Source organism: Osmerus mordax, chromosome 22 (genome assembly GCF_038355195.1).
Source record: "Osmerus mordax isolate fOsmMor3 chromosome 22, fOsmMor3.pri, whole genome shotgun sequence".
NCBI classification, from domain to species: domain Eukaryota; kingdom Metazoa; phylum Chordata; class Actinopteri; order Osmeriformes; family Osmeridae; genus Osmerus; species Osmerus mordax.
This window is the reverse complement of record NC_090071.1, coordinates 6,453,442-6,479,795: the sequence shown is the minus strand read 5'-3', so window position 1 is coordinate 6,479,795 and position 26,354 is coordinate 6,453,442. Positions and strand designations below refer to the sequence as shown.

Genomic DNA, 26,354 nt, shown 5'->3' with positions numbered 1-26,354 from the left:
CCTGTTCAAAGAATAGTTCTGCTTACTTATGGATATGTAAATATGTGTTTATCTAATGTGGAGAAGCACATTTAACAGCTGGTGGCTGTTACGTCTTAGACTTAATTTCTACAAGCATAAATAATTGAAATGTGAAAATACTTTAAATCGTATTTAATTGCAAACAGTTGTGGCAAATCAGTAATGATTTCTTTTTACTACAGGAGGTCTGAGGTATACACAATATGCAACAGACACAGAATGTGTACAAAAATAGACAAATCATTAAACCAGCTGAACATATTTACATCCTTTACAAAAGACATAATAGACTTTGACCTCCGAGGTATATTTTAGGGGATTTTCTCTAATTGGTCTTAATACTAAAGCCATGCATTGATGTATTTATTTTAGTCCTGGGTTGTTTGTGGGGGAAAGGCTACATTATTGGAATAGAGTATGTTTCAAAACAGAGGTGGGGTTCAGCCATTGGCATCCTGATCCAGATCACCAAAACTCAACTCAAAAATCTGAAATTGATTGAAATGAACTTCACAGTGTGCATTGCATTCCAACTCACTGTACAACTGGACAAAAACTCCATGGGTTATGGAAAATACTGCTGATAAGCCTGATTGAAATAGTGGCACATTCTTCTTCACAATATTACACAATATCATTGCAAATCATTTCTCTCAACTACAGGCTTGGTAAACATTTGATGATATACTATTACTGAAGACTTAAGCAGGTTAATCACACATCAATAATGCATGTGATGATACACACCATAAATATTGTTAGGTTAATGAATTACATCAGTCAATCAAATTCATACTTTCTGAAAGCACATGAATAACTATAAAATAATTTGGCTAAGTTTAGTTTGAATACATAAAACATCATACAATACTAAACATATTACCATAACATATTAAATTGAGTAATAATACAATTATCATTGCATAGTTGAAAAGTGTGAAGCATGATCTTAAATGTTAACAATCCACTGTGTATATAGTAACCTTCTCTCACTTTTCCTTGAGTAACACACTTCATCATAGTAGGCAGCAACTTGAATCCTCCATGTCCATCTCATACAAGCTCAGTGATTTTAACATGCACAAACAAGGAGGCCGGAGGAATACTGGTTCCATCCCTGGACAAGAGGTGGATGTGTCGATAACCTGGAGGAAAAATACAGAGAAAACACTACAGTCTATAACCATCCTCCCAATATTACATTTTTACTCATGTGAAATGATAATAAAACAAAATGACAGTAGCTCCTAACATGAGGAAACACTACCTTGCTGAATACAGGTAAAAGGCAAGGTATACTGTCCAACAAAGTCATTTTTGGACGTCTTGTCATAGTCCTCCACCACAAAGCGTACGAGTGCTAGTTCAGGAGTGTGGATGGTAAACCTCAGAGTGTCATACCACACAGGGTTAAACCCTGAAAAACAGGTCATATATATGAATATATACAAATGTAATATATGTAATAATATTATGTGAACATATTATGTAATCAAAAAGAGTCTCCAAGAGGCAGACAGAATTAACAGAAACTGTAAAGAGTTGCCATCTCAAGCCCTCCTCTGACTGAGAGGAGACTGGGTCTGTCATTTACCATTATTGTCAATGTATCTGGTCTCCTGCTTAGCCTGGTCCACAGGAACTCCATGGATCTCCACTCTCACCAGCGGGTCCACGATGGAGCCCTCTTTGATATTCACTTTCGGAAGCTGCTGTCCACTGATCACCTTGGAAGCAAAGGAATGATGGGTGAGACATTAGCACGAAGCGGAGAGTAAAAGGGGAGGGGGGGAAAGGGATTGAAGTGACCTGTAGCTTTTTCTTTTTCACAATATAGATTTGTTTCCTTTTCATTACCTGGATGGAGAGACTGAGAGGCTGGTAGCCATCGCGGCTCTGTGGAGTCTCAGCATCAAACCTCCTCCCAGAGCCTCTCATGAAGTCAGGTTTAAGGACATAGCCGCTGTGGCCGTTCTGACTGAAGAGTCCATCGTTGAGGTCCATCTCAACCCCTGCAGTCTGGAAATTCAGTGCAACTGGACATAAATCAAGGAAAAGATTGGTTAAAATAACATTCACCCAATGGAATTGCAATGGTCCTTGGTGTCATAACAAATCGAACTTAGACCTCACCTATTTGGCACCCAGCGTTCCACATGTCCTGTGGATTAAAATTGGATGAGTCTGTTCTCAGTCCACTGGGGTACACCCGTGTCAGCTGTCGAGAATTGTGGTGTACAAAGTCTGCTCCTGGATGGAAGTAAGGTGTTATTGCACATCTGTACCATTGAACACATACTGTACATCCATCTATCTGCGATGCTGCCCATGATTCTGTTATGAAAACAAAATACAGTGCCGTTTAGGAGTCTGGTGGTTTTAGTGTCGGATGGGTCGGGAACTCAGGGCCCACCTGCCTCTCTCAAGTGTTTGCGGGCTTTGGACTCGGTGAAGGAAGAGATCTCGTAGAACTTGGAGTGGATGCGGGAATGCTTGAAGCTACTGAAGTGGACACTCTTGCAGTACACCACGCAGTCCGAAAGCTCCTTGGACAGATGCTGCTTGGATTTCTAAGGAAGCAAAGGAGTGGTAAAGACGTCAAGTATCTTCCGTTCTTGTTTACTTGGGGAAAAAGTTCTAAGAATCTGCACACGGATTAGAAATAATGTGTTGCAGTCAGACCCATTTGAGCAAGCTTAAAGCACGTTGCCGTCAAGTGAAAGCACCATGTGGACTGAACATCTCCAAGATGGAGTAAGTGATACTTGCCCGAGGTTGTCAACCAAAGTAGGTCTGCCAGAGAGGTTGGGTGACAGAAAGGTTCAGAGGTATGCCGGCAAAAGGCCAAAATCATTAAGGATTCTACTAGGGCTCCCAGTGCACAGCTGGCTGGCTGTGGAACCCGAGAGCACCGGCCCTCAACAGCAACAGACTGTGAGCTACTGTCTGAAGGACATCCATCATCGGCGTCACTCGAGCCAGGGGCATCGCTGGGCAGTCTGTGGCAGACGGGTGCCTGAGTTCACTTCTGATGGCTGGGGTGATAACAAGCCCCATGTGATATTTCATGCTTCTCAGATGGTTATCAATAAACATGGATGTGTCTGTTGGTCTATAAATGTGTACACGGTGCGATAATCGGGGGGGGGGGGGGAACAATTATCCCGTCAAAAGTGATTTCCGGTAAGCCTATGGATTTGTACCTATTGATTGTATCACAGCACACAAATGCATGAAGAGGTGTCACAGTGTTTTGTAACAAAGGAGATCCCTGCCTGCTATTAGCAGTGTTCAAAGGATCAAGTGTCCCATTTTAGAGGAGTCTGCTCACAACCTTCACCCAGCCTCTGTCTCCCCCTCTCATATGGCAGTGTTACCTCTCAGTTCTCTCCCCTCTCCCTTCACCTCATGCTCAGATAACGAGATCACCTCAAACACCCTCTGTCTGGTCCCTGTCTCCAGCCTATGTTTCTTTCATGAGATTTATGCAATTCTTTTCCACTGCAGCCAAGTCCAGATTTTAAGCACTATTTCGGGCCTGGTACAGGAATAATAGTTGGCATTCATTTAAACTAAGACCAAATGATATACAATATATTTAAATTGAGTTTGTGATAGACACCTACAGCATTGAAAATGCAAAGACATACAGTGTGGATGAGGCATGAAGTCTGCCAAGTTATGCAAAATGGATATGAGAGCCAGTGGATGTGGAGATGCAGAGAAACAGAGAATGAGTTTGAAACTCGTCTCGTTCCCATGCTGTGTGGAACATCCGAGAGGCGGAACCCGAGAGGAAGACAGAGAGGTCCCCGTCCCACCTTGGTTCTGCGACGCAGGCTGTCGTGGTGGAGGTGCTCCTCGTCGATGTCGGCCGCCTCGTCCTCGTCGCTCACCTCCCCAGTCAGCGAGTCCTCGGCCATCCCGTTGAGACCCCCCTCCAGCCCGCCGATCTTCTTCCCCTTGAGCAAGATCTTGCCCTTCAGTTCCTGAGGCACAGGGACACACGTGCAGAGGTTGAGAGAGGGAGAGTAAGAGATATTTTACTAATAACTGGATATTTAGAACTAAACTGTTAAAGAAACACTTCTTTCTTTCGCTAAATTTGGGATGAAGTCATCTGTTGCAACCTATTCCCAGGCCTTAGCTACAGAAGTCAGAAGCAGAGTAAGCTTTAGAAACATATCCATCCTACAAATATCTAGGTATCCCTTATACACTTGTTGATGGCAACCACAGGGTTTTTCTTTTTACCTCAGAAAGATTCATCATCTCAAATCTTTGTGTCCGGCCATGCTAACATAGACCACCAGAGTCACGGTACATATTGTGGTTGTGTTAGATGTCGAGGCAGGTCCTGTATAATGGCAATAGGAGTGGTGCTGAAAGAGCACCTGTCATATCCTCCGACACACCGGGAAGGAACAATATTGTGGTTTTGAATAATTCAAGGTGTCAGCGCAGCATGTACAGCTCATATGGCCGCAGCAGAGGAGAAAGTGAAGGTGGCTCCAGGGTCATTCTGCTCAGCTCTGCTCCGTCAATCCTGTAGAATTAGGCTGCCCAACAGAGCGGGAGGCAGTCACTGTCACAGCAACACCCCCCGGAAGGCCCTGACGGGTGAGGGGTCGGTGTTTTTGGGGCCGCGGCTCGTCCTTACCTCCGGAGAAGGCAACCCGGGGGGGATCTTTCCGTCCAGCGTGCTTTTCAGCAGCTTGTCTCCGAGGATGTCGTTGAGGTGTTGGGCCATGACTCGCTGTTGCTCAACACTGCAGTGGTTCTCGATGGACAGGATGACCGGGTACTCTGATACCTGGGAGAGAGGAAGGGGTGGAGGGAGTGAATTATTCAACAGCATTATCACTGGGGAAAGGCAATACCTAGACATACACCAGTGGGTTCCACTGAGGCAGACAGGGGTCGTATGCTCACTGACTGGCAGACTGATGCAGCCAAAGACCCCTGTGGCACACAGGTGAACCTGGTACAAGACACCCTCTTTTAATGAACTGGTTCACATCATAGGCCTCAACTTTTCAACCATGAACTGAATATATAACGTGAGATGATACCACTACTCATACACATATGAGATGTCAAGTGGTGTGGTGACAGTATAAGATGGTGTTGTCAGAACAAAACAGCAAATGATAACGCAGCTTATGATGGAGGGTTCTAATTGAGTGAGATAGTGTGTCTCGGCGCACGTGTTTCACAGGGAAACGCCTGACCTTGAAGGCATAGTTTCCAATGGCGTTCACCACATCCTTGAAGAGGATCTTGGAGGTGAAGGTGTGTCCGTGGTACACGATGGGCTCCCCGTTGGGGCCATCCCAGCTGTCCACCTCCACACAGCGGCATCCTCGTTTCAGAGCCCTTCCGGAAGCACAAACCAAAAAGGCCAGTGCATTAAGTAACATCATTGCCTCGCCTTCCCAAGTCATTTCAATTCAACACTCCTGGATGGTTGTTCGTCAATCCTATTCAAGAGAGCACCGTGAACCCGAAACAAATCTAACCCAGCTATTCCCCAAAACATTACTAAGACTTCTCCCCAGTGAGCTATCAACATGAAGTCTTTGATACAGTTTCGTCACTGGAGATTAGGAATATGTTCTCAATTAATAAGGAGTGTAAATAGCAGCCAGGAAAAGAGAGGTGATATTCTACCGGATGTATCCCTCCACACTGCTCTGGCCTCTCAACTGGTCCTCCATCAGGTAGGTGTTGTGGGACGAGGAGATGAAGTAGTAGCACAGCGGCTGACTCATGTCCTGGTACAGGCCCCGCTGGTGCGGGTTGAAGATGGCACCCTCGGCCGAAGACAGGTACATCAGGAAGCCGTCGATGGACATGGCGTTGAGCATCTTGGCTGACAGGAAACGACAACGAAAATGGAAGGCACGTTGACTTTAAGCCTGAACTGGGTTACGCGAGTGATGTGCCCGTTGCTGTATAGCATTTCTTAAAACAGAGCGTTCAACGAATACTGCACCTAGTCATGTTAGAAAATGGCTTTCTGCTGACTCGTTTGGTTACTTAAAGCATTGAACAGGTTTCCAGACAACTCACAAGCTGCTGTAGCTGAGCTCGCTGGTGTGAGAGTCAGGCCACGCTTGTTACAGTTTGTTCAGGATAGCTACGTCTCCGAAGGGCAGAGGTCCCCACCTGTGTCGGAGGGCTCGTAGCGCTCGATGAGTTCCATGGCGTGCTGCCGGACCTCCTCGCGCTCCAGCTGCTCGTCTCGCAGGAAGTCCTCCAGGTCTTGAAGGGCCAGCTTCTGCCCATCGCCAGAGTAGTCCTGGAAGACCCTCAGGACATCTTCCCTCTGGGTTAGCATCTTGTAGAAGAGCACAAACTCATCGTCTTCCAAGGTGCCCGTCTGGGATCTGTCAGCTCCCTAGAAACAGAACATGTATGTGTGGTCACACAAAGGTTTTGTCAAGGTTTCAAAAATAATAGCAGTGGACCTGAATTGATGTTACACAGGGATCTTACAGTGAAAAGCCGATGGGCATGCTGTTCGTTCATGTCCACATTCATCATCTTCAGCAAGTCTCGCACCTCCTTGAAGTTCATCCTGCCGTCGTGGTTCTTGTCAGCCTTCTTGAACCAGTCGCAGATCCACCTGTTCATGTTACTTAAGGGAAATCATGAATGTCACAGAAATCGGTCTACCATGGCCCTAAAATGACTCCTGGCTCTGGTCTTAGGTAAACCTTGTGTTGAGAGTCACAGAGGAGGATACTGGTCAAGCTTCTCCCTCTCCCCCATGTTCTCCAGGTTCTCAATCAGCTTCCTCATCCCTTTGATCCATGACTGGGCCTCCTCTGCTGAGTCTGCCACCAGGTCCAGGTTGCCACGGCGCCCGCGGAACACCAACGTGAAACAGCGGTCGGGGGGGAACTCATCGGCGATGCTGAGTAAGACCTCGGACTGGTGCCCCTCCCTTACGGCCTCCACATCACTCACAGAGACTGGAGGGAGGAGACAGGAAGACCGAGGAGGACACTCAGTTCTTCTTCTTTAGTTACAAAATGGACGCATATAGATGATCACTCTCATTCACAAGTGTTTGCATGAAGCCAGAACATTAAGTGTTTTACAGCAAATACTGTCGACATGAACAGCAGCAGAACATTGGGAAAAATGGTTGTTCGAGCAAAACATTGAAAAGAAACCATGAGACAGTAAGGGGACCGATACTTTGTGCTATCTGCAGCATCTACACACTGCAGTGTCCTTCACTACTCACATGTGGAGTGGGCATTACCAGTCTTCTTGGACTGGTACCAGATAGTCATGCAGTCCTCCTGCAGCTTGAAGTGACGCTGTTTCTTCCAGGTGCGAGACTTGATTTTCCTCATAATTGTGCCAACAATCATTGACTGGAGGTTGTCATCCCCCTGGATACCTGAGATAGACAGAGCGAGAGCAGAGGGGTGAAACTAGCAGGTCTGGAGACAGCTTGGATAGCCCTTGTGACCTAAATAAATACTGTAGCAGGTCATTCCTGCACTTACTAGGAAAACATAGGGTGTCAGGTGCTTTACATGTGAGTCTTAGGACAGTTAGACATTACCGGGAGTTTGATTGATCTTTTATGTAACGGATAGCAAACTTACGCAAACCACTTCTGGTGGAAGCCATTTGTTGTTTTCTCACACTTTCGCCATGTGATACCTGGGAATATCGGGAGAGCTTTACGGCAGCTAAAACAAAAGAGCAGAAGGAAACAAAAATCAAGCATGGAAGTAGTTTCTGCATTTAGGTTTAAGTTTGCCAAAGCAACCTCAGCTTGGTTCTCCAGTATGTGATGCCACGCTGACTGGCGGTGTTAAACTAGGACAAGCAGTAAACCCATCATACATTGTCCATGACAGAGGATGGCTGGTGTTGGAAAACAGTGGTCCTGCCACAACAAACGTCAACCCCCGGATCAACAGAGCCTTTGTCCAATTCTTATCCCGAGTTCACTCTATTTAGGCTGCAGCCAGTCAGCTGAGAGGAATGCTTAGGCTCCGGCATGTGGGTGCAACTCTAATTTGCAGTGTCATGTTTTCACTGTCCCAGCTACAGCTTTGGACTCCCTTTCTCTGCTCTGCTTTGTAGCAACATTTGAGCTGTAGAATTCTAAGAATCTAAAACATTAATCTTGCTAAATCTCTGACATGGCTGGGCATTACTTTCACTTCTGACCTCAGCTGACACATTAACTGTAACATCAGTGGTATTATGTCCAGCAATAGTACAACATGAAGTAATTAGTAATAAGTATCTTACATAGATACACACTGTCCCTGGGAATCACAACCACAATGTATTATTACAATGAAATACTAGTTACTCAATAGTTCATAATAAATAAAGTTAAATAAAAATTATAAACTGTTACTTCTCATGACTCTTTTAACTCTCAAATCTATTGAGAAGTTTTGAGTGCATATTGCTTCAAACCCTTACCTTCTAAACGGTTCTTCACTGTCGTGCTGCAGCAGTGTGTGAGGTCTGTAATAATGTCTAGGTAAAGAGGTATATATGTCTAGTGCATGAGACTAGGAAAACAAGTGAGCCTGGGTTTAGCTTAGAGAGATAGTTATGAAAAGAATACTTTTGAATATATCCTTGAGAATTTGAAAATAATTTGCCTTACCACAGTCATTGCACCTTTGAGTTTGTTGATAAAAAGTCCATGAAAAGCTTTCCATATTTTATCTTATAATATTGATAACATTAGACGTCCTGAGACGTCCATGCTGTCCATTCTAAGTACTAGTTATCTAAATGTGCAGCGTCCCTATTATTTTTCAACTACACTTGACAGTTGATCTACTTCCTTAGTCTTTGTATTTCACAGCTGGAATTATGCACATTATGCTTTGTTTTGTAACTCTCATATATCTGTCTTCCCTGTGCAGAATGCAGCGTTCTGAGAATACTTGTCAAGACTTATTTACAAATCCCTGGAAAAGTACACACCCTTCTGAATCACATCCATATTAGTCGTTTGTTGATGTTTGGTTTCATTTGTGTTGTTCTCAGAATGTTACCGCAATGCACACAGAGGCCTGTTCAGACAGAAGAGACACAGAACCAGGAGAACAAGCAATAAGGCTGGAGCAGAGACTTAAGAGAAGCATTCACCTGATGGAGGAGCATGTTTGAGTCCAGGTCGTCTTGCTGTTGTAGAGCTCTACAGACCGGGTGTTTCACCCGAGGGCTGGCCCCGTCCCTGGCCCAATCTGCCTGAAGCCAATGTGTTCCGCATGCCGTGCTACTGGAGAGCTGAGAGGCCTGGTGGGTAACTGATCCTGAGTCAACACAGCACTGGGCTGACGCACACCGCCTCTCCGTCCCTCATTCCCTCACGCCCTCCCTCCTTCAGCTCACTCGATTGTCAGTCTCTCTTTCACCCATCTTTCTTTTCTTTCTTTTTTTACACACTATAAATGCTGTACAAAGTTTGTGCAAGGTCCTCATAAGCAATCTGAAATGGCCAATACCGTCAATTATTAGATGCTATTATTAGATGATAATTTTTTTATCTCATGAATTGTAATACTTTGATTGTAAACTTGATTATTAAAATGTATGCATCTATACACTTGTGATTTGTGTTATAAACAATTACCACAACAGAACTAGCATAACTTTTAAACCTGTGTTAGCTAATAAAAACGAAACATTTACCAAATCATTACCTGACGCAATAAAACACAAGGCAAGATACCATGAATGGTCAATCAGTCAATTACCTAATAGGACATCTCATTCATCAAAGATTCAGTAGGTGCTTCACACGCTGGCTTCAAAACAGAGTTCAGCAGCCACTTCAGACATACAAAAATGTGCATCGACTGTAATGAAGCCTTTCAGTGCTTCATCCCTTCCCTGACACAAACCCAGCCCAGACCCTGACAGTACACTCTGGCTGAAAGCCAGCATAAACCATAGCTGGCTGTTTGGAGACAGCCCCTTCTCATGTTACTAACCCATGGCCATGAAACATTTACCTGTCCAGTTTACCTGCTGGTGCACTGTGTAAGGTCATATTGGTCTATGGGCTGAAATAATTTGCATGAACACATTGACATTGGAGCCCAAATATGGCGTGTGCTATATGCTACCTTGGTATACCTTGTAAACCCTGTTTTGCTCAAGAATATGCATCTATTTTTTTTACCTACCTGTCTGTCTCCTGCTCATGTTCAGTGGCATCAATAATACACCGCATCAGCTCAGTTTCCAGGGTTGAATTTCACAGACGGAGCCAGAGGTAAAATGGGGGGTTCCTTCCATTGGTGTCCTCTGTGAAGTATACCACAGCCACCATCCAAACCATTTACAATAAATGACTCCATGTCATTTAGAAATGGTACATAATTTGTGAAGACACTCGACGTAAAGAAGACCCGATTTATACATTTCGCATTTTATCCCGAGCTTCAACATTTTATTGGACAGTCAACAAAAAGAAAACTTCTTGATACAAAGAGAGCATCCACACACTTGGAGATTGGGTAGATTGGCCATAGAACAACAAGGCTCAAGGTTCCTTTTCCCATTACTTAAAGTCTGTACAAAAACAAAATACAAGTGCCCTTATTTGTGTCCGTATTTCAAACGGGCGGCTTCTCTCAGGCTGCCGGAGCCTTGCTGGTGATGTTTGGGGCATGTGAGGAGCTACTGTGGTGGTAAGGGGATGCCCCTTGGGTCTGTGACCTGTCCCTCCTGCAAGTTTTTGACCAGCTGTGCCAGCCAGCGCTTGGTGGTGGTGTCGTCTTTCAGAACCTGGGCAAAAGTGGTGTCTTTGAGCTGGTCTGGAAGACACTGGCGAAGGGCCTCTCTGGCTCTGTAGGAGACACAAAGAGACACAGTTCATGCTGATGAGACGAGAGGGCGAGAGGGGTGCAGACAGTATTATCCAAATCCACTCTAATCAAGTTAAATCGAACTATAATAACAAGTCTGTGTTCCCTCCATACTGATGAAGTTTTGTTTTCTTTGATTATCAATGCTTGTTTCAATCAATCAAGAGCAGACTAAAGAGCAGGAAAGTGTAACAAGCTTTGGATGTCAGTACCTGGAGTTGTCAGAAAGGCGTAGATAACAACGTACGACATGCTTCAGTAGACGAGCAGAGGGCTCTTTCGAGAGCTGAAGAACCATCTTGCCCTGAAATAAACATGAGAGTAAGACAAACAGCTGAAGTGCAGACAATCACAAATGATATATTTATCGAAGTAACAAACTTACAAGTATCATGGCAACATGGGAGAAGCGTTCATAAGTTTGACAAATATATGCAAGTCCCGTGTCATCCAGGAGTATTTTCTGTAGTATGAAAGTTGCAACCTGTAAAGCATACAAACATATTAGAGGACAGTGATTTCAAAGGTTGGCAGAGTATTTGGCCATTTTTTCACAAAGAAGCAAATTTACCGTTTTGGACAGCTCACTGCCTGACTCCATAATCCGTAGACACAGTGGAATGATCTCTGTTGTCAACAGGAAGTTGATCACCTCCTGTTCATCTGTTTTTACCAATGCGCCTTCAAGATAAACAGGGAGACATATAAACACTGGGCCATTTCAAGGCATTGTCTAATAAACAGACGTCCGTTTGTGAGGTTGATTCTGTTACCTATGACTCCTAGACTGGTTAGTCGGAGGTATTCAAAGGGCCGCGTTTTGCTCACAGTGTGTAAAAACGGATACAGGAAAAGAGGGATGTGCGCCGTGAGGAACGCTGATCTGAAAAACAAGACATGAGAAAACATGTTTTAAGAATTCAATTAGGGATTTATATACACTTGAGAGGAGGCTGCACTGAAAATTAGAAGTGGGTGCAACAACAATGACATATTACCTTGTTTCTGGATGAGAGGCTACACACTGCAGAAGGGCGAGGGCATTACACACCCGGTTGGACTGGTGCGCTGTAAGCGTGGGGGGGTTGATGGAGGGATAGATATTCACAATCTCCTGTTGCACATGATAAACAGTGGAAAAGAGTGATTTGGAGATGATGATCAGCTCACACATTTTCAAGTCTTGAGTGGTTAGAAACATGTGCAAGTGGGTGAGCGAGTCAATGATGACGTGATCTTACCTGCAGGAGTGCAGCTATGGTCCCACAAGAGTGCCACAGCATGGGTGCCAAATCCGGGACAGATTCTCGCTTTTTACTGAGTTCGAGCAGGGCATTCTCGCGGGTCTCTGGGCTGGACAGTTCGTTTATCCACTGATAGATCTTTTCCCTATCCACTTGCGCCAGCGCCGTGGTTACAGCCTGTGATGATTGTGATTCAAAACCAAATTAGCCTGTACACAACAGTGCAGTTGTATGGCACATAACTTTAAGATCGCACAACATCCATCTAACGTTAGCTTACTAGCTAGCAACAAAGACTAGCTGGTTCATTCACTCCACGACTAGATGTGTTAGAAAAACCGGCAAGCTTCCCACAATTGTACAAACGTGTAGTTACTACACTACGGATTTACTTTTCAAGATAAGGCAGACTAGGCATATCAAATAGAGTACAGTAGGTGAGCTAGCTAGATGACCATTCGCTAGTTAATTTAGCTGGTTAGCTAGCTACAACGTTTGGCCTTGTGCTAACATTAGCCAGCAATCGACCAAGCTTGCCATTATACTCAGCACTAGTGCAACTATATTTGGTTTACTTACTGCTCCTGTAGCCAGCATTCTCTGCAGCGCTTGGATATGATCTCCGGTGGGCTGTTGAGTACCTATTTTAAATAATTTCACGCCGTTTTGTAAAATAAAAAAAGAGTCTCTGTTGTGAAAACAGAGAGCGGAACTGGCGAGAGAAGCGCAAATGTCTTTGAACTTTCAACTCGCACGTTGTCACGTGACACTTTATTTCGCTCTCCACATGTACCCACCAGGGGACACTAGTTGGACTGTTCACCACACACATTTAGTACAAATAGGCAGCAGGGTAGCAGCCATAGATTTCCGAATTTCCAAAAAACAGCCGTGTACTTTGAGGGTATTATTTATTCTGCCATAAATGTTATACTTCAGGGACGTCTTGACTCCTGGCCATCTACATTCTCGGTGACGGCTTAGCTCAACTTTGTTAGTTTGTGTTTTGTTACGAATAATATAATCCGTTACAGTTGAGAAAAGGCAGAGAATTTGCCCAAATATAGCCTATGTTTGATCGAATAAATTACAAAATTCTTAGTTACTTAAACACTGTCATATAGGCAGCAGCACTGGTAGGGAGGCAGTCACTAAACCAATCAGCACCCAGCGTGTTTGTTTTCAGTTCCAAAATCCTCTAGGCTATATCCTTTCTGTGTATAGATTAACCACATCCTTCTCCTAGGCATGTTTTCGGTGACACAGTATGTGTTCACAGATTAAATTCGGTTTATCTTTTAACAGTGGGACTTTGGTGCATAGTCCTGTTTCATCTAATGAGCTGTCTGTGTATTCTTGGATTGAGAATGTTTCTTTCATGTCTTCAATATCTACATTTACCTGTCAAATAGACTTAAACTGTCATGACACATTTTGTTATGCAGTGCAATGCTGTGATCAGTTTAAATAGGAACTCCTGTTTCTGTTGTGTGCCTCACACATAATGAAGCACTGACAAATCTTAATCAACAAACCAATGGTTTTTGGATGATGAAACCTTGTTGTGATTTCAGGGAATGAACTTTGTGCATAACTTGATACACAGGTCTATCATAAGAAACAAGAGGTAATGCACCATACACCAATGTTTAAAGATGACCCTACTGACTCTTTATTTCTTCTTTTCTAAGGCCTACATAGCACATTTGTGTGCTTCTCTAGTGATGTTTGTTAAGCAAAAACCTTTTATATATTAATTAAAGGGGACATTAACATGTCTATGCTATACCTGGATTGATACCGAGTTTATTCCCTCAATTTATGTGTTTAAGCATTGGGAATTTGTGTTGTGCTGCATGTGTCTGCTTCCTCCGCCTCATTGGTAATTATTGGAGCAGTGAGGGAATCATTGCCAAGTGACCTAGATACAGGTCAGTGGGACAGGTTAATGATTCAGCAGTTTTTTCAGGGGGAGCCACGCTTAAAATGTGGATTTTGGAGGGGAAGAACCCCAGTGGACATATATGTGCCAGCTGGAACAGAGGTGTTGTATCCTGCCTGAAGTTAGTCTGATTCTCCTCCTGGACAACCCTGTGATACTCTGGATATTATGGCAAAGCTGGTAGAATGTGTGCCTAACTTCTCGGAGGGCTGTAACAAACAGGTAGGAGGTAGGAGGATCTTGGATTTGCTTAGAGTTGTGATAGCTGTCAATCCTGGTGGTGTGATTAGAACAACACTTTTGGCCTGTGGTCAGACAACTTCTGAAAGGGCTGTCAGGCTGGCAACAAATTATAATATGAACACATATTTGTATAAATGTTTTTGACAGTAGTATGTAATATATGACAGCATTAGGTTATAAAAGTGGTCAAGAACACAATTATATAAAAAAATTGAAATTCTTTGTAATGTCGACATTCTTATTCAGGCACAAAATACAACAGTACACTCTTTACATGTTTAATAATTGTGCAGTACATATCAGAGAGTTCATGAGAGATTGTTGCATGCAGGTGATTGATGCCATTGCAGAGGCCATTTCCACGACAGATGGCTGCAGTCTGCTGGATGTGGACCCAGGGTCTTCCACTAACCGTACCGTCTACACCTTTGTGGGCTCGCCTGAGGCTGTGGTGGAGGGGGCGCTAAACGCCGCCCGGGCTGCCTTCCCTCTCATAGACATGACCAAACACTCAGGTACACTGATATGGGCGAGTGGCAGGCACAACCAAGTTCTCAGTTCTTAAACTACACTGAAACGTTAGCTCCAACCATTTCACAATGTGGGACTACAACTGATGTTGAAAAGACTGTGTAAAAAAACAACTCAAAATGGATTGATCAAAGGGTAATAAACCCCATTGTTTTGTTCACTGATAATTTTTCATTGATTACAGTGCCATTGATGACTTGTGGTTTATCTGAACTGACAAGTCTGTTGGTTTAGGAGAGCATCCGCGGACAGGAGCCATGGACGTGTGCCCTTTCATCCCTGTCCAGAACGTCACTATGGAGGACTGTGTCAATTGTGCCAATATCTTTGCCGAGCGGTTAACAGAAGTGCTGCATGTACCTGGTTTGTTTATCTCAAACATACTTCAGCTTGTATGATTATAATGCACGAATGTTCCTCTACTCAAGCTGGTATAATGTAATGTATCATTAGGACTCATGTACCATAATGCTTTAATACAGTCTACCTGTATGGAGAAGCTGCGAGAAAAGAAAACAGGACCTCTCTTCCATCTGTCCGCGCTGGAGAATATGAGGCCTTGGCTGAGAAAGTGAGCTTCTGGATTTATTCAACAGTTAATTATAGACGATAATGTCGCAATAATATTCAAGTATTCCTTGATACTATAGCGTAAATGCACTAGGGATGTGTGTGTGAAAACATGAAGCAATAAACCACAAGAGTGTGGTAAACCGCTGCAGTCATAAGCACAGCATACCAGCGACCATACATATGATTTACCTGTTATATCATTTAAATATATCATGGCTGTCAACCGATCAGATTTGATCAGATCACATTCTGTTGTATAATCAACTGTAACAAGCCAAGTGATTTATTCATCTGTATCACACAAACGGATGATTGTATGTGTTGTGCGTAGCTGAAGATGGCAGAGTGGGCCCCTGACTATGGTCCTGCCACATTTATCCCCTCCTGGGGAGCTACAGTCACCGGGGCACGCAAGTTCCTCATTGCCTACAACGTGAACCTCCTCAGCACCAAGGAACAAGCCCATCGGATCGCTCTGGACATTAGGGAACAGGGACGAGGAAAAGAGCAGGTGGGCTGGTTTACAGAGCCCAGTTACACATTGATTTGTTTATCAAAGTTACTTCTGTAGGAACATATAGGAATACTTGTAACACGTTTAACTTCACTCATGTTTAGGTATGAACTACATTTGATGGAACAGCATGCGTACAAAGACTACTGTAAAATATATGAATGTTTGGTGGATATGTGTCTTCTAGCCAGGTCTTCTGAAGAAGGTCCAGGGCATGGGCTGGTACCTGGAGGAATCGAACATAGCCCAGGTGTCCACCAACATCCTGGATTATGAGCTGACACCCGTCCACACTGTTTACGAGGAGATCTGCAGCATTTCCAAGGTAGGGGTGTATCATAGATGCGGTCGGTAATCATTGTCAATGTCTGATTTTGGACCTATTGTAAAGCTGATGTGCTTGGTCTGCTCAGGACCTAAATCTGCCCGTGGTCGGCTCCCAGATCGTAGGCCTTGTTCCACTAAAAGCCTTGCTTGACTGTGCGGACTTCTACATCCAGAAAGACAGTCTGTTCATAGTGGAGGAGGAACACAAAGTCCGGCTGGTGAGGACAGAATTACTTGAAAGGGAATGATGCACCGTAGATTCAGCTGGATCTCAACATCGATCTCTACAGTCATTACTGGAGCTACTGTAATATCATAGTTATCCTCCCTACTACTTCTCACACCTATTTTTTCTTTTCTTTGTATGTGCAACATTTTCTCCACTTTAGGTCATCAGTAAACTTGGACTTGATTCTCTTGGGGCTTTCAACCCTAAGGACAGGATAATAGAGTAAGTTTACTCTCATCCATTCAGTTTACTGTCTGAGCTCCTGGTTTAGAAGGCATTGTATGGACCGGTCCTTGTGGTGTGTATAGGTACATGGTGGACAGTACTCAGGACGACAAGCGTTTGGTGTCTCTGTCGCTGCAGCAGTTCGTACGCAGTGTCGGGGCCAGAACTGCTGCTCCCGGGGGAGGGTCTGTCTCTGCCGCTGTCGCTGCCATGGTAACACCCTCACACCTCTGACAATATGCGCACACTGAAAAGAAGACATGAGACAAATATGACTAGTAAAATGTATGTGTTGTGTAAGAGTATATACAGTATGTAACAGGTATAGAGTTTTGTGTTTTACATTTGTTTTACAAATGTATCTAATTGAATGTAATGTTTTTACAAATTCGTTTTTTTTGATGTACTATTCCTGTTTGTAGGAAGTAGGAATGTATTCAAATGAGTGTGTGTGGGGAGGGTGTTGTCTAAGTTTCTAGGCAAGTGTATTATTCAATGTGTGCGCTTTGTTTATTTTTAGGGGGCTGCCCTGGGAGCCATGGTGGGCCAGATGACCTATGGGAAGAGGCAGTTTGAGGGTCTGGACGGGGTGATGAGGACACTGATCCCTCCCTTCCACCAGGCCATGAATGAGCTGCTGGTCATGGTGGACTCTGACTCTATGGCCTTTAATAGCTACATGGTGAGGGAAAGAACTGGTACTACAGGAAAAACCTGGGAGAACTCCGGTCTGGGAGCATAATATTTTATATATTTTCTTTAAATTCTTAGTATTTTGTATGACACTAAATGTATGACACATCATTTGAAAGCTTACAATCTGCACTTTCATAAAAACTAGTTTGCCAACTACTGGCCCTTTTCACCAGAGTGTGTCACATTTTTCTCATGGGAAGGGAAAAGGTGGTGATAGCCATTGTAGTAACATACCTGAATTCCATTCTCTGTCTTTTTTAGGCAGCGTTGAAAATGCCAAGAAACACTAAAGATGAAGTCAAAAGGTGATTGCTTTACTCCGGAGACATAAATAGTTTTGAATGTGATTTAAACTTTGTTCAAAAAAGGCGTTAGCTAAATGAAAAGTAAACCGTATGTTTTTATTAATGGTCTTGTGATGTGACTGGCGTGTAGTGCCACAGATACTGTATGTGTCAGCTAAACATAACTATAGAGGGTGTGTAATAACAAACAACCGCTTTATTGCCAATTCTATTCATGCAAAAATTACATTGACGTAGACACGTAGATCGTTTAACACCTGATTAGAAGCAGGAGAACCTGTTTGTGTGCCATTTTGTTTTGTTTCACACCCAGGGGCGCTGGCAGGAATTTTGGGCCCCATGAAAAAAAGAAAAAAAAAAGCGTTTATCATTTCTATTAGTTTTTCCATTTCTTTGGGCCCCTGTCAGTCAGGGGCCATTGGAATTGTCCTAACCTTTCCCCCCTATACGGTGCCCCTGTTCACACCAATCTAATACATTTATTTATCCCCTTGATTCTCCCATTCCCACTTCCTCTGCCCCTGGCCCAGGAGACAGGCTGCTATGCAAGAGGGTCTCAAGAAAGCTGTCGGGGTCCCCTTGTCACTGGCCCAAAAAGTGAACCTTCTGTGGCCTTGTCTGAAAGAAATGGTTCTCCATGGAAACGTAGCCTGCAAGTCAGACCTGCAGGTATATCTGGGAATATCTCTCCAACACATAAGCAAGCTGTTGTCAATGTATAATGCAAGTGCTTCATGCTTACTTGACTTTTGCCACCATAATGGGACAACATGGTGTAATGTCATGTGATTTGCTTTTGTCCTTATGGTGCACGATATTTTATTTGGGTCAACATGACTGGCATCAAAGTCAAGTAGTCTTCAACTGAATATATATGTGTCTTGCTTTGTAAAATGGTCTTTCTTCTGTCTTAGGTGGCAGCCAAAGCCCTGGAAACAGCTGTTTTTGGAGCCTACTACAATGTCACAATCAACCTCAAAGACATCCAAGATGATTATTTTAAGACGACTGTGAGTAATATGTGGTGGAATTGTATCATAAAAAGTCTGAGGTCAGAAGAGTTTGTCTTTATCTGTTTATTCTCGCAAGGAGGAGCAGTTCTACAACAGTACCAAAATGATGTCTGGAGTAGAAGGGCTATCTGAAAATGACATGATCTGAGTACTCTTTTAAACAGTAGTCCCAGACAGTTACATAATCAGTTCAATAGTTCATGTTTAACCCTTGTGTTATCTTCGGGTCATTCTGACCCATCAGTCATTGTGACCCACCGTCGTATTGCGACAAATTTACCTCCTACAAAAACAAAGTGAAGCATTCTCTTTTAACTGTCGGGCTGTCTCAGACCCCCCACATTGCAATGGTTAAAAGAAAATTATTTTTATTTGTTTTTGTATTGGGTAAAATTGGGTAAACACAACGGTGGTTCGTTATGAACGTTTGGGTCATGTGACCCGAAGGCAGCACAAGGGTTAAAAGTTCAAATGAGGATCTCCACAATATGCAAGAAAGCAAAAAGGACACAGGTTGCAGAACTTAATACAGATGTTCAATATTAAAAACATAGCTAGATACAAGAAAGAAGAACTTGTGTTTGAGAATCCCTGGAGTATGGGCCAAACAACCAGGGTTAAACAGTCAAATCGGTTAGACGTTTGGTCAGCAAGCGGAAACTTAAGCAATACTGTCTTAGGCAAAAAGGTTATTCTAGCTTTATAGAAGTTAAAACCTAAACAATAACTGTTCGAGGCCACAGAATATTATAGACATCTTAAAGAAAGTAATTTTCTTTTGCTCATATTTTATTTGAAAAACAAATGTACAACACGCAGCTCAGTGGCTGGAGCACTTGGCAGCAGTTCAAGCTGCTTTGGATAAAGACATCTGCTAAATTAATACCTTAAAAAATTAACAAGGAGAAATAATACATTCCTGAATGAATGCTTTTGTGTTTTTTGAACAGACTCAACAGAAGGCCTCAGCTCTGCTTCTGGTGGCTAGAGAGAGTGCTTCTGCAGTCCTGGATGCAGCTGACAGGAGAGAATGAAATCCAGCCACAAATTACACTGCCAAGGCCTTCACTACAAGAAAACTGATAAGACATCTGAAAATGAACTTTATCATACTCATCTTGGTTCCAGTTTATGTGGATAACAAACCAAAGATTTTTAACATTTTGGGGAAGTTCATGTCATTATTGTGAAGTCCATGTCAACAAAAGAAAATTCCAATAAAATCTTTCCCAAACTAATTTCATTATGTTGTTCATATTATTTTTGTGTCTCTCTATTATTGTGGGTCTTACTAATAGTACTGTAAATGCCTAACAAATTAATCATTCACAATTGACATGGGAAATACAATTTAAGAGTTTTGATTTCATCTTCAATGTGAACTAAGCAAGAGTTTTGATTGCACTCATGTGGTTAAACACAGTATGCAACAATGCAGTATGCACCCTCCCATTTCTAAGCTCCACCTATTACAATAAAAATGCCAATGCTGACTTATTGACATGAGGGAGAGGTGTAACTCAAAGGAAGAATTGGAAGTGTGAACAAGGTGTTAGTGAGTATTCTACTTTATATTTGTGTAGTTTATAAAAGCAAATTATCATAAATGATATATATTTAATATCCATTTAATTCATTTTGTTGACAACACAGCAAAGATTTTTTACGTAAGTGTCTTATTTTTTTATCTTATGGATTACTGTGTCAGTCAGTAGAAAGAAGCAAAGTATATTTAATTTTTTGTTCTGTCCTTTCATAACATTTTATATAAGAAACAAATATTGTACTTGTGCCTAAATTTTCTGCACTCTAGCAGCATAAAATACATTTTTAAATAATGATAGTTGTTCCAGGAAGCAAAAACGAGAATGGAATGTACACGGGCACCTCCCTTTTGTTCACTGACACCACTGACACAACTGGAAATCTCTGTATCTGAACCATATATTTATTTCTTCATAGATGCATTTGGAGCGATTGGAACACAGACATGTTCAACACTGGTTCAGGTGATATGTTCTCATGTTTTGTGCAAACTCAGTTGAGCATACAATGCCACTTTATGTTTCCTTGACAATTACCTCATCAACAGTGCTCTTTTTTCCATTTATTTTCCATTTAAAGGTAGTGGCCATCCTTCTGGATATGACCTAAATCAATGTGGGCAAGGGGGGCAAGGTGGTCAAGGGACTCCTGGTGGGCCTGGTCCTTATCCTGGTCCTTATATGCCTGGTGTTCCTGGTCCTGGTTCTTGTATGCCTGGTGGGCCTGGTCCTTATCCTGGTCCTTATATGCCTGGTGTTCCTGGTCCTGGTCCTTGTATGCCTGGTGGGCCTGGTCCTTATCCTGGTCCTTATACCCCTGGTGGGCCTGGTCCTTGTATGCCTGTAGGGCCTGGTCCTGGTCCTGGGCCTTATATGCCTGGAGGGCACGGCACTTGTGGGCCAATCCCTGTTGGGCCTGGGCCTTGTATGCCTGTTGAGCCTGATAAAAAAGACCATGGGAAGGGCCGTCACCATGGAAAGCATGGGCGCAGACGCAAACACAGACACCACTGCGGCAGTGGCAGTGGTAGTGGTAGTGGTAGTGGCAGCGGTAGTGGTAGTGGTAGTGGTAGTGGAAGTGATAGTGACCACAAACATGGTTGTCATGGTCGTCATGGACATGGACGTGGACGTGGACGTGGACATGGACATGGTCATGGTCACGGTCATCATAAGCACTGACATGGAGGGTAAGTTCATCGCTATGATTCAATATGCAGTGCCTATGTAGCTACTGCCAAGCATGCAATGTACATTAACCAGCTAAACTTGTCTGATGGAGTTGATATGCAAGTCATGGTGATAGCTGTCCAGGCTAGTTTGAAATCTACCCAGTTATCGAAATAATTTAAAAAGACTGATCTTTCATCCAGCTGAATCAATGTGTCTGTTTGCATTTAATTTGGATTTTATCTCTTGCAGCCCTCTGACAGTGGCCTTGACCAGAACACAGAAGGTTTTTCTCTAAACTAGAAGAAATATATCAATTAAAATAGAACAATCAAAAAATCAAGATAAAAAAAGATTATATTTTAACATCGCAGTAATCAGAATGTGTATGAAATAAACATTTTAAAACAATTTCAACCGACTATTTCCAAATAATGTCCTACATTCTAATATTTAATGTTATTGTTATGAAGAAAATATAAAACATTTAAAAAATGTTTAATTAGTTAAAGTATATGTGTGCAGAAACGCTTCCACAAGATTCAAATATAGACATATCCTTGAAGGTAGCTTGTGTGCTTCTCTTATTTGCACATTAGCCTTGGTGCTAAAGTTGACATAACCTGTGCACATACTTCTGGGGAAGTCTTGTTTTGATGTTCACAAGCCTGGGCGTGCACAGCAAACATTCAAAAGACCAGGTCAGCCTGTTTAGCCAGTGGGCAAGACATCATTTACTATCAATTTCAATTAAACAGAGAATATACACAGTCTAGTTAAGAGTAAAAAAATACAACGTTTAAGAAAAAGAACCACAGTGCACTTCAAGAAATATTAAATATGTTTTAATTTTGACAAAGCAATTACAATACTCTTTTTTTGTGTTTTGGGACTAGAATTCAATGCTAAATCTTCCACATTTGACAGAGAGGGTAGATATCAAATGTAAAGCTTTAGATAACTATTAAAGGTCTCATTGTCAATCCAAACATAACTAGTAATTAACTGTCAGAAGTGGACTGGAGTTGACCAAGGGCCACAGCTTTCATGTCTCGTCAAACTCAATATACGGTATGTCTCTGTAGCAACTGTCCAGTTCAGCAAATACATGGAGAGCGTGTGCAACAATTTCCTCTGACATCTTCTGAGCATACTCTTGTAGTGCCTGGTGGGAGGTAAATTCATTATGTATGACCTCTGTATGGACAGAAGCTTCCATCCTGTTTTTGTGCCTCTCTGCAGGATGTTTTGAGTGGACAAATGGCTGTTTCTCCTCAAGGTGGGTTTCTCTGATGCTCTCATTTGGTTTCTCTAGGCTGTCGTCCTTTGAGAAGCATCTTAGTCTTGAATGGACACATCCCATGTTACTGTATTTTGTCTTTACACTGTGCGCTTTGAGGGAATGTGTGAAGGTCAAAGAGGCACCTGGTGTGTAGAAAAAGAGAGGAGAATAGCAAATCCAAATGCACTGCTTATCATTGAAAAATATATATTTAGCTAGGAAAGTGTTATGTTATGACACTAATGTGTCTAATAGAATCATTTACCTCCAAAACTCCCACTCTTGGAAAGTGGTCTATGGTGTTCCAGTTCTGAAACGCACATTGTTTGGTTTCATTCTCTTGCACTACCTCTATTGACACTTTACACATGTGAGCCACAACTAGCAAGTTTATGGGAGTGGTAAAGTGAACAGTCACATAAAGTCTGTACTGTCCTCTAGTGTCCTTTTGCCAGAACTACACATATTGTCCTGTCAAAGACGGATACCAAAAAAGGTGTTTAGGTTCATCCATATCATAGATGAGGTGATAAAATAATGACGTATTATAATGTGTGTGTGTGTACTACCGATATGATATGGCTACAATAACATCGCGTGCCATGCACTCAGTACTGGGGTTTAGAGATTATTTTATTGGACTTAATAAAACGCAATAAAGAATTATCACAATTCTGTCTCTATCGCTTTAAAACCTACAACCTTTTTTCCTCCATTAGTCCATCCTATTAAAATGTGGACACAGAAAGGCGGGGAGATGATATATTACATTAACATCTCACTGTCCTGTGAGAGATCTGCATTACCCTGTGTACAAAATCCACAAACATAAGTGCCAGAATGCGTTTTCTGCTTTGTCTGGGTCTGTTTGGTTTAGTCTCCATCATAGCCATGGAGATTAATAAAAACACTACACGCCAGCCTGGTGTTGGCGTGCAAGGAGGTGAACAATGCTCAACTTGCGAGTTCAGGGAACAGAGCAGGCTCTTGAGACTTCACAGCATTAAATCCCAGATACTCAGTATACTTAGGCTCGAACAAGCCCCAAACATCAGCCGAGATATGATCAGACAACTTCTACCGAAAGCACCTCCGGTGACACAACTCCTGGACCAGTACGACCATCGCGTGGAAGATGAAGACCATGCTGCCACTGAAACTATTATAACCATGGCCAAGAAGTGTAAGTATCTTTTGAAGTCATCATACTGTGCATAAAGCACGCATCCTGGGCTAGGCCTACATCTAGTGGCACGCGTAATTGACAGCTCTAGATCAGGTAAACGCGACCAATTCCCGCAGTTTCATTGGTCATGGTTTTCCGGATCTGTTTCAACTGATGTCAACTGATGAAATGTGTTAGGCTAAACAGACGTTGATGCATTGTCACAGCTGATAGCCTATGTCTAAAATCTGTTTCTTGCTTTCTTTTTAGATGACCTCAATACCCAGTTAGCTGGAATGCCACCTTGTTGTTTTTTCACGCTTAGTCCCAAGATTGAATTTAAAAACATATTAAGCGCGCAATTATGGGTTTACCTGCGACTGAGTGACCGAGTCTCATCCGTTTTCTTGCAAATATCTCAGCTAAAACCATCAAAAGATGTGAAGACGCGCGTTCGCATTCGATCTTTGAAGATCGACGTAGATGCTGGGACAAGTTTTTGGCAAAGTTTAGATATTAAACTTTTACTTCAAGTCTGGCTTGGTCAGTCAGATACGCATTATGGGATTGAGATCAAAGCTATTGACCCGCAAGGAGAGGATTTAGCGGTCACCTCAGCGGAGTATGGTGAAGAAGGGTTGGTAAGTATACCTGTAGGCCAACCAACATACTCTACAATTGAACAAAATAGTTTATGGCCTATTTGACGGTATACTGCACACATACAGCACGCCAGTGGCGATTTTAGACCCTTTAAGGGGTGCTCATAATAATAAATACATGTATTGTTATCCAGTGAAATTAGTGATTTATTAGCAAGGGGGTTTAAAACTTTTGCAAGGCACTGTATCCATGTAACATTCTCATTGGGGGCTGAGCACCCCTAAAGGTCTGATCCTAGAATCACCCCTGCAGCACGCAATAGCCTACAGAATTGTTTTGGCATATTAATTCGTGAAATCATCCATTCCCTCCCAGCAACCCTTTATCAAGGTAAAGGTTCTGGAGAACACAAAGCGATCACGGAGGGACACTGAACTGCATTGTGATGAAGAGTCGTCAGAAATCCGTTGCTGCAGGTACCCGCTCACTGTGGACTTTGAAGACTTTGGCTGGGACTGGATTATTGCCCCAAAACGCTACAAGGCCAACTACTGTTCTGGAGAGTGTGAGTATATGCACCTGCAGAAGTACCCCCACACTCATCTGGTGAACAAGGTCCACCGCAGAGGGACTGCAGGACCCTGCTGTACCCCCACCAAGATGTCCCCAATCAACATGCTCTACTTTAACCGCATGGAGCAGATCATCTACGGCACGATCCCCTCCATGGTGGTGGACCACTGTGGTTGCTCCTAAGCCTTAATGGGTGTCAGAATCTGATCTGCAGTTTTATCGGTAACACCCCTTGTTGTTGAATTTGGTTAGCAGGAGGTCTGTCAGTCTATTGTTTGTCTTCGCAGTCAACACAACAATCATTTGTTCACTGATGCTTTAGTAAATGACAAATATATAACATTGTGATGGATGCTGTTGTTGTCTTAGTCTAGGCCTAGTCTAGAAATCCAGAACATATTGAAAGTATAGACTACTAACAGTGAATCTTCCACCAAATACTCCACTCTGTATAAAAAGCTGTGGGAGGCATGTGGAGAATTTCTTTTTGCGAAAAACATGAACCAAATGACCTGTTTAAGGACATGAACTGCTGAGACTTTTGTTTGAAAGACAACATTAAAAACCCTGACTTCAGTGACACATGGTTGCAGGGAGTGCAGATGTCCTGTTTGTTAAGGTTCACAGGGTTTTCAGAGGCAGGGTCAGGCTTGATCAGAAATGTTTGTGAGATTAAAAACTCACTGTTCTATGCGCATTTCACATCTCTCTATCAACATACTGGGGGGACATAATCATTAAATAGTAGAGTGAATGAAATGTAATTATACTTTGGCCTGCTGCAATAATCTGTTATGAAATAAACATCTGGTAAATAAAGATTCCATAAACACATGTTAATAGGGCCTACATCTACATTATTTACAAAACATTTGCAAGTGACATTGATTCAATGTATTGATTTATTAATATATAATCGACATTTAGACACAACCACACAAAATGGGTATACAAAACCTGTATGATTAAGATTTAGAATGTATAAACGCGCATGGAAGTGTCGTGCGCGTGTCAAGGATGAAAGAGGATGGCTTTCAGTTTCTCTGAAAACACGTGGTCAACATTGGCTGATCCGCTAATGCTCCCCCCCCCATTCGTTAAAGGACGTATTTCAGCAGATATTTTCCGTTTTGTGTATAGAGTTTATATACAGTTATTTGAGATTCAAGAATAATCTACTGCAGTTAATGGAAGAAGAAAAAAATATTGATAATCTTACATTTAGATGCCCATATTCGTAAAATGAGGGACCGTCATGGGAGGATGTTTGACTGTCAGAACAG

General features: G+C 42.7%; 4 protein-coding genes across 4 annotated transcripts; 2 read left to right on the top strand and 2 right to left on the bottom strand.

Annotated features, from left to right (window-relative positions):
- Positions 1 to 158: 158 nt before the first annotated feature.
- On the bottom strand, positions 159 to 9,382 carry plcd4a (phospholipase C, delta 4a). Its single transcript, XM_067260979.1, has 17 exons — positions 9,359 to 9,382; positions 9,166 to 9,214; positions 7,647 to 7,733; positions 7,277 to 7,435; positions 6,770 to 6,998; positions 6,520 to 6,649; positions 6,190 to 6,421; positions 5,692 to 5,893; positions 5,253 to 5,397; positions 4,682 to 4,834; positions 3,843 to 4,010; positions 2,435 to 2,591; positions 2,155 to 2,271; positions 1,879 to 2,057; positions 1,616 to 1,748; positions 1,289 to 1,438; positions 159 to 1,166 (listed from the first exon to the last, which is right to left on the bottom strand). The coding sequence occupies exons 1-17, from the start codon at positions 9,380 to 9,382 to the stop codon at positions 1,075 to 1,077; spliced, it is 2,406 nt and encodes an 801-aa protein (XP_067117080.1). The 3' UTR covers positions 159 to 1,074.
- A 1,063-nt stretch (positions 9,383 to 10,445) lies between these two features.
- Positions 10,446 to 12,872, bottom strand: cnot9 (CCR4-NOT transcription complex subunit 9). Its single transcript, XM_067260143.1, has 8 exons — positions 12,716 to 12,872; positions 12,134 to 12,313; positions 11,891 to 12,006; positions 11,666 to 11,775; positions 11,464 to 11,573; positions 11,278 to 11,376; positions 11,105 to 11,196; positions 10,446 to 10,873 (listed from the first exon to the last, which is right to left on the bottom strand). The coding sequence occupies exons 1-8, from the start codon at positions 12,731 to 12,733 to the stop codon at positions 10,705 to 10,707; spliced, it is 894 nt and encodes a 297-aa protein (XP_067116244.1). The 5' UTR covers positions 12,734 to 12,872; the 3' UTR covers positions 10,446 to 10,704.
- Positions 12,873 to 14,246: 1,374 nt separating this feature from the next.
- On the top strand, positions 14,247 to 19,970 carry ftcd (formimidoyltransferase cyclodeaminase). Its single transcript, XM_067260585.1, has 14 exons — positions 14,247 to 14,300; positions 14,653 to 14,836; positions 15,087 to 15,215; positions 15,335 to 15,423; positions 15,757 to 15,936; positions 16,127 to 16,264; positions 16,353 to 16,484; positions 16,656 to 16,717; positions 16,804 to 16,933; positions 17,241 to 17,402; positions 17,678 to 17,721; positions 18,252 to 18,390; positions 18,636 to 18,731; positions 19,685 to 19,970. The coding sequence occupies exons 1-14, from the start codon at positions 14,247 to 14,249 to the stop codon at positions 19,766 to 19,768; spliced, it is 1,623 nt and encodes a 540-aa protein (XP_067116686.1). The 3' UTR covers positions 19,769 to 19,970.
- Positions 19,971 to 22,834: 2,864 nt separating this feature from the next.
- On the top strand, positions 22,835 to 25,607 carry mstna (myostatin a). Its single transcript, XM_067260067.1, has 3 exons — positions 22,835 to 23,913; positions 24,166 to 24,536; positions 24,874 to 25,607. The coding sequence occupies exons 1-3, from the start codon at positions 23,571 to 23,573 to the stop codon at positions 25,252 to 25,254; spliced, it is 1,095 nt and encodes a 364-aa protein (XP_067116168.1). The 5' UTR covers positions 22,835 to 23,570; the 3' UTR covers positions 25,255 to 25,607.
- The last annotated feature ends 747 nt before the right edge of the window (positions 25,608 to 26,354 follow it).

Excerpts from the sequence above, each read along its gene's own strand:
- plcd4a (XM_067260979.1), bottom strand. The coding sequence starts at position 9,382 with ATGAGGGACGGAGAGGCGGTGTGC. Across the intron at positions 4,835-5,252 it reads TTGGAAACTATGCCTTCAAG|GTATCAGAGTACCCGGTCAT; the intron begins GTCAGGCGTTTC and ends CCTCTCTCCCAG. Across the intron at positions 1,167-1,288 it reads TTTTACCTGTATTCAGCAAG|GTTATCGACACATCCACCTC; the intron begins GTAGTGTTTCCT and ends TTTTTCCTCCAG.
- cnot9 (XM_067260143.1), bottom strand. Across the intron at positions 11,574-11,665 it reads AACCAGTCTAGGAGTCATAG|GCGCATTGGTAAAAACAGAT; the intron begins GTAACAGAATCA and ends TTTATCTTGAAG. Across the intron at positions 11,197-11,277 it reads CCCATGTTGCCATGATACTT|GGCAAGATGGTTCTTCAGCT; the intron begins GTAAGTTTGTTA and ends TGTTTATTTCAG.
- ftcd (XM_067260585.1), top strand. The coding sequence starts at position 14,247 with ATGGCAAAGCTGGTAGAATGTGTGCCTAACTTCTCGGAGGGCTGTAAC. Across the intron at positions 14,301-14,652 it reads CGGAGGGCTGTAACAAACAG|GTGATTGATGCCATTGCAGA; the intron begins GTAGGAGGTAGG and ends TGTTGCATGCAG. Across the intron at positions 16,265-16,352 it reads AGATCTGCAGCATTTCCAAG|GACCTAAATCTGCCCGTGGT; the intron begins GTAGGGGTGTAT and ends TGGTCTGCTCAG.
- mstna (XM_067260067.1), top strand. The coding sequence starts at position 23,571 with ATGCGTTTTCTGCTTTGTCTGGGTCTGTTTGGTTTAGTCTCCATCATA. Across the intron at positions 23,914-24,165 it reads TATAACCATGGCCAAGAAGT|ATGACCTCAATACCCAGTTA; the intron begins GTAAGTATCTTT and ends CTTTCTTTTTAG. Across the intron at positions 24,537-24,873 it reads AGTATGGTGAAGAAGGGTTG|CAACCCTTTATCAAGGTAAA; the intron begins GTAAGTATACCT and ends ATTCCCTCCCAG.